Source organism: Hipposideros armiger, unplaced genomic scaffold (assembly GCF_001890085.2).
Source record: "Hipposideros armiger isolate ML-2016 unplaced genomic scaffold, ASM189008v1 scaffold_1413, whole genome shotgun sequence".
NCBI classification, from domain to species: Eukaryota; Metazoa; Chordata; class Mammalia; order Chiroptera; family Hipposideridae; genus Hipposideros; species Hipposideros armiger.
This window is the reverse complement of record NW_017732763.1, coordinates 126,304-132,729: the sequence shown is the minus strand read 5'-3', so window position 1 is coordinate 132,729 and position 6,426 is coordinate 126,304. Positions and strand designations below refer to the sequence as shown.

Here is a 6,426-nt window from a genome sequence, read left to right as displayed (position 1 = left end):
TGGGGAATTGGGGGAAGGGGAACAGACAAGTTGCTGTTGCTTTGTCCTTCAGTCTAGTTGTGGAGGATGTTGCTTCACTGGCCCAAGTTGGCACCATCATTGCGCTCTTCCCAGGCGAGGCAGATCAGTCACCAGCCTCTGGATGGCCGCTCACGGCGGCTGCTGGCCGCTCACGCTGGCCGCTGGCTACACACAGTAGCCCATGGCAACCCACTGCAGCAGGGGACTGCAGCCTACGCCATCGCCAGCGACCCACGGCAGCCCAGCTCTGGGTCGAGCTGTTGTTCAGCATCTTAGCTGTAGAGGGCAGTGTCACTGGCCCTCATATGTGGGATCCGAACCGGGGCCCTTGGCATCCCAAGCCAGCTCTTAACCAATGCGCCACTCGGCCGACCCTCCCTCATAATCTTAACTCTTCTACTTTAAAATTCTATTCCAAGGATGGCCCTTAAAACTTAATTCTTCAATTAGAACAATGATTGCTAATACTTATAATATGCCAGGCTCTGTCCTAAGCTCATTACATACATTTACTCCTCAGAACACTCTTAAGACATAGGTGTTTTGGCGTCCTCACTCTACAAGAGAGGAAACTGAGGCACAGAGTCAAATAACCCAAACTTGCCCAGCTAGCAAGTGCTGGAGCTGACCATTGATCCTCGGCTGTCTGGTTCCAGAGTCTGTGCAACAATCCTCTGGCATGGAGTGGGTATGGCCAAGAGCAGGCCCACTGTGTGTGATGATGTGAATCTCTCTACCAAAATGAAATGCAGAACTTTAGTAGGGAGTACAGGTTAAACCACAAATACATTTTTTCTTGTAATAATAGTATGCCAGCTTTTCAATTCAAACAATTTTACCAACTGTCTCTGCAGTTGGCTAGCTCTAAGCTGATAAGAAAAATCCAGAACACCACCATCAAGGTGCAAATCTACCCTTTGTCAGGGAGCAAGAATACATTTCAGATCAACTCAAGAACTTAAAAGTTTTCACACAAGTACCAGAGCCATTTATCATGCATGCCAGGACTTTACAGCCCCCTTTTCAATTGTCTAATTCTTGACCTAGTTTCTTGAAAATGGAATCACTCAAGTGAGATATCCCTTCACAGCATTGTTGAAAATATATTACGTGTAGAGATATCCCGGATCCCTCTTCTACGCATTAAAAGTATATTAGCACACAAGAGAACATCCACAGACACATTCTATTATGTTCTAATGAGTTTTGCTTTCCCCTTTTTTATAATGTCTTCAGTTTCTTCTGAGACCCTCTGTTCCTTTGGAGTCATTTGGTTCTATTTCATTTCACTCCTTGTGAGACTCCAGTGCCAAGCCATTCTCTTCTGCACTGATGCAAGTGACCTTCTTATACTGGGGTGAAGGAGCAGCACTCATAATTTTTCATCTGATAACTTCAATAGGTTATTTCTTCTTCTTGAGTGTAAACAGTAATTTCTATTGGGACATATGTTCCACTATTGACCTCTTCTTGCTTTTCCAGAGAACTTAAATTGCTTTGTTCATTTTCCATACTGCTCCCCATCCTTCATCACCAGAACTTTGAAAAATGGTGGCTATGCCTCCATGCTAAGCCTCACTTGCTTTGTCTTGGGAATTGCCAAAATCAAACTTAAAATCACGCAGGTCGGCCACACAGGGTTTCGGAGGTGAATCCGCATGCTTGGCTGGTTGCTGCCCTTGGCCGAGTCTCCTGAGTTCAGATCCTCCAGGGCCTGGGCCCGTGACACCACAGATACAGGGGACACAGAGCATGGCCCCCACACCTGGCTCTGGACTCCAGGAGCCCAGTGGTATGGGAGGCAGCTCCCTCCAGATGGTGGGCTGGACACCCCCCTGAATCCTCAGGGTTATCTTGGTCCTGCTGTCTGGGCAGAACTGCCCTCTCAACTGGAGCAGGAGGTGGGCCCCCAAGATGGGTAGGGGTCCCCCCAAATAGGCACACTTGTCATGGTCCTCTCCCCTCAAATGTCCGTAAAGAATCATTTCCTTCCTTGATTCATGTCTTAGTTTGCACCACGGCCCTCGCCAGCCTTTAATTTGGCACCATGCCTCATTCTCTCGTCCAGACCCATCTCAGGGCCTCTGTTTATTCACCTATTTTGACCAAATTATCTCCTAAATGCACTTGCTCTCCTTGCTTTCTCTGCCTGATGGATGAAGGGACAGGAGGTAATTGGGGGCAGCTACCGGTGGACACCTGGCTGTCACCCTACCCTGTCTCCCAGTCTTTGCGCACATGGTGCCCCTTCTGGTCCGTGTGCTCCTGCCAAAGAAAGCAGGCCTTTTCTTGCTGTGTGCCAGGTGCGAGCTCTGTCCTGCAAACCCTGCCCATGATCGCGGGTATGGCTCCTGAGACTCAGAGTCCTGCTGGGAACCCCCAGCTCAGCCTGCTCTTGTCTGGAGCTATGGTCAGCAGAGCCTGTCTTCATGAGCAGGGTTATATGCCCTCACCTATTCCCCCAACAGCTGATCAGACCTCGACGTGATCAGCCAGCCCTAAAGAGCTGCATGCAGGGGAGAGACCATGCCAGCGTGAGGACTGGGGTTCTGCCCTGCCCCCTGCCCTCTTGGGGCCCCTCTTCTGTAGGGGCAGAGGCAGGACAAGTGTTCCCAGGTCCCTTCCAGTCACGCAATTCTGATTGGATTTTTCTAATTATGGGACCTTTGGATTTCCTTCTGCTCAAAGCAGCGAAGCTTCTTTCCATGCAGGCACAACTGGGGCATTTCCCACACTGTGTCCCTCGCTTGGTAGCTGGGAGAACACTTTGCACATTTGTTGCCTACCGGTGGGTGAGCCATGGAGCCCCCTCTGCCCTCCACATAGACCGCAGCTGGCAGGCCACGTGACCTGCCAGCAAAGGCCTCCCCTTTCAAAGTGCGGTGCAGATTACCGGGGAGGCGCTTGTATCTCTCCTGGTGACATGCAGCTCTTTACGACCAGCAGGGCTGACTAACAGCCTGGTGAACCACCGGCCCTGCAGCCTGAGCTCACAGAGAAAATGCCTCCCGTCCATGGCTGGATACTTGCTCCTGGCACAGTCCTCAGGGCCTCAGGGCCCTGTTGGGCAGAAGGCAGAGGAAATCAGGCCAGCAGAGTAAGGACTCGTCAGCCCCACGAAGCTGGCTCCTCGCCAATCCTAATGGAGGTCTCCAACAGTTTACTCTGTGAGGATGGATGGGCTGGACATGGCCTGTCCTGGGACGGCCCCACTGAAACATGTCTCAAGACCAAACCAGGACACCAGAGGACATCAAGCGTGGCTGTGCTGAAGGATGGGACACAGCTCTCACCCACGAGGTCCCTCTCCCACACCCTCACCAGTAATTCCTGCTCCCCACGCAGTTGTTCATCCACTTGCAATGATGGTCAAAGCCAGACACACATTTGTTGCATGCACGACAATGTTTTGCTTTCATGCTCCTGGAAGGAAAAATTGGGGAGGGAGAGCCTGTCAGCAACCTGTGCAGGAGAGGGATGGGGTTAGATCCTTATCTGCCTGTCGGGGGACAAAAGGGCAGCAGCAGCCCAAGTCAGGGTCAGAGAGGACCCGTGCCCGAGCAGTGGCGTGCCTTTCCTCAGCCATGCCTGCCACTTGGAGCCAGGGTTTGAGGCCTGGAGGCCGGGCTCGGATCCCACCATGACCACTGGGCCTCCCTCCCAGGCAACTCACTGAGGTCCCCAGGATTGCTAGAGACCCTCGGGTTCTACCCACCTTGTGATCTGGTGGGGCAGGGGCTCATCTGAGAAACCCCACAGAAGACTGTGCTCTCCGGCCCCTAAGATGGGGCGGGGAGGAATGTGTCTGAGATCACAGCACCAGCCAAAGCACGAAACACATGCAGGCCCCCAGCCGCCACCCTGGCTCTGAGCCCAGCCCCTGTCTCTGTGGGGCACAGCATCACAGTGACCCTCCCGAGTGGGTGGGAGCCAGCCCCACCCCCGGCACTCACACAATAGAATCACACAGGCAACAGTACTGGTCTTGGATAACGTGTGCCTGGTGGGAGCGGTTGAAAGAAGGCCGTGGTGCTCCGTAAATTTTAAGACTAACACTGGTTTCGGCTGGATCAATTGTCACTGCAGTGACATGAACAATGCCATGCAAGACAAACACTCCGCTCATCATCTGTGGGTGGTGTGTCAAGGAAGCACTCAGCCCTCGGCCTGGTCAGCACGGCACCACATATCCAGGCCCTGGTGTCCGGCCAGGAGCTGTGGGCCCACCTAGTGGCAGGGACCTGGGACAGCCTCTCTTGTTTCGCATTCCGAGCTCCAGGAAGATGAAGCAGGGACTGCTGGAGGGAAACTCTCACCCTGGAGCCAGGGTCCCAAAAAGTGAACCGTTGTTCACCTGAGTGTATGGCTCCCACTTGCCACACTAAGGCAGCTGGAAAGGCCTGTGCGAGCAGGTGGACACCAGGCCACACACTGAAGGTTGTCATGGTGGAATGGGGGGTCTGCAGAGAGGTTCCCAATGCTTGGGTGGCATTCTGAGCTTATGCTCAAGAAAGGAAGAAGCAGGGGGAGGAGAGGGAGGATTCACATCCTCAGCCAATGAGGTTTGGGATGAGTGGACTGTCTCCCCACACGCCCCAGGGGGCTCTCACTTGCTCCCACTCCCTCTGGAGCCTAAGGGAAGAAACAAACCCTCACATCCCGCCTCTGCACCCTGAGTGTAAGTCAGCCTCAGTGTGGAGTCATCTGGGCACTCAGACCCTATGTGGATAAGGCCCATCACAGACTTCCACAGTGTGCAAGAAGCCTAAGTGGGGGCTGCTACTGGCCAAGGTGGCTCATCCCTCCCTCATCCTCTGGCCTCCAGCTACTGGGTGCAAACCCAGGGCCCTGGGTGCCCAATGAGGGCATGGAGGCTGCAGAGTCCATGGATGGTGGGGGGACCTGAGGTGACCCTGAGGAAGGCAGGATAGAGCAAAACGCCAAGAGGGTTAGACAAATCCAGGGGAGAGGCTGACAACTAGCCAAGCCCTAGGAGGGGGAGAGGAGTGTCTCTGCAGGGGACAGGACTGATCAGACCCCTCTGGTGCCACGCAGGGGACGAAATGACATGCAGACCCTTCCCAAAGCCTCAGGAACCTGCAGGGTTGGATGGGGGTAAGGCCTGAGCCTAAGCCAGCATCAGCCACGAGAACACCACGGCTGACCTGCAGAACTGCACTGCTGTTGAGCAGAATGAGGCCAGGCCCCTGGACACCTGGACAGGGTGTGGGGCAGTGGGACAGGTGCTCAGTTGCTAGGCCAGGCCTTACGGTCATGGATAGTGACACTAACATGGGCCTGGCATGCTGGTCCCCCAGCACCTGCTCCCTGAAGCCTGAGGTTCAGGCCAGATGCACACTGTACTATTTGTGTGGTCACGAGGGCAATAGGAGCAGGACACAGGTGATGACAGCCCAGGACAATGAGAAGTAGCACTGGGGCCCAGGTGCAGCCCCTTCCTGCACAGAACTAGGGTAGAATGGCCCTTGTAAAAAAATGGTGGAGTAGGTGGCCAGGGCACAGCCAGGGTGGAGGGGGTAAGTGGATGGACAGGAGGAGGTGGGCTGGCCAGGAGGCAGCCAGGGGACAGCTCGGTGGACAGGAGGGGTCAGGGTGGTCAGGGGACAGCTGGGGTGCATGTGGGTAAATTGAAGGGTGGGTGGGGGCACAGTCTGGAGGGATGGGTGGATAGTCAGGAGGGGGTCGGAGTAGTAGCCGGATGGGGCATTCCCCTCGGTAGCAGGTAAGGTTGGGATGTAGATGTGTAGCCCAAGCCTTTGGCCCCCCCAACACTGCGCTCCCACATGAGACAACTGCCAGGGAGTTGCATGGCCAGCACTTGGACCTCAGCTTTAAAGTGAGGAGCCAGGCACCTGACCTTGGCCTGCCCAGCCAGCCCTGGCGAACTCCATGCAGCCAATTTCCCAAGCCATCCCAAACTAGCAGAGCTGTGGACAGGCCTCATCCCAGAATGCATCCCTGGAACAAAGAGGTAAGGCTTCCAGGGGGAGGGGACCCCGAAGTGCTAGGACAGCGTGCCACCCAGACGCAGTAGGAAAAGCTGCCCACAGCCCCTGGGACATGAAGCTGTCCAAAACGAGAACAAGAGTACACCAGGCACCCTGTGTGAAAGAGAGCCCACTCGCTCGCCTGACCAAATGCCTCGGCCAGCAGCTCAGCATTCAACTGTCACGTCCAGCGTGGCAAGGGCATACAGGTTTCTCTTAAGGGGCGACGCAGATTGAATAAGAGCAAGAGACAAAAGTAAGATTAACAGCGAGACCAAGGGACTCAGCCAGAGAAGACTGAGTGAGCCCAGAATCGGGTCAGCGCATGGCTTTTATTGAGAAATTTGAAAAGAAGTGAAACTGTTTTACTGCTGTCAATCAATTTGTAACCCGTGAC

At 54.5% G+C, this 6,426-nt stretch overlaps 1 protein-coding gene across 1 annotated transcript in view; it reads right to left on the bottom strand.

Annotated features, from left to right (window-relative positions):
- The window catches only part of LOC109377461 (probable palmitoyltransferase ZDHHC11), a gene marked incomplete at its 3' end in the record, with an annotated part of 14,736 nt that overhangs the window by 3,760 nt on the left and 4,550 nt on the right, over nt 1-6,426 (bottom strand). Inside the window, exons 5-6 of the mRNA XM_019633803.1 lie at nt 3,975-4,149; nt 3,343-3,444 (exon numbers count right to left, since the gene is read on the bottom strand). Coding sequence (XP_019489348.1) covers nt 3,343-3,444; nt 3,975-4,149 — 277 coding nt within the window. The remainder of the gene's footprint in view (nt 1-3,342; nt 3,445-3,974; nt 4,150-6,426) is intronic.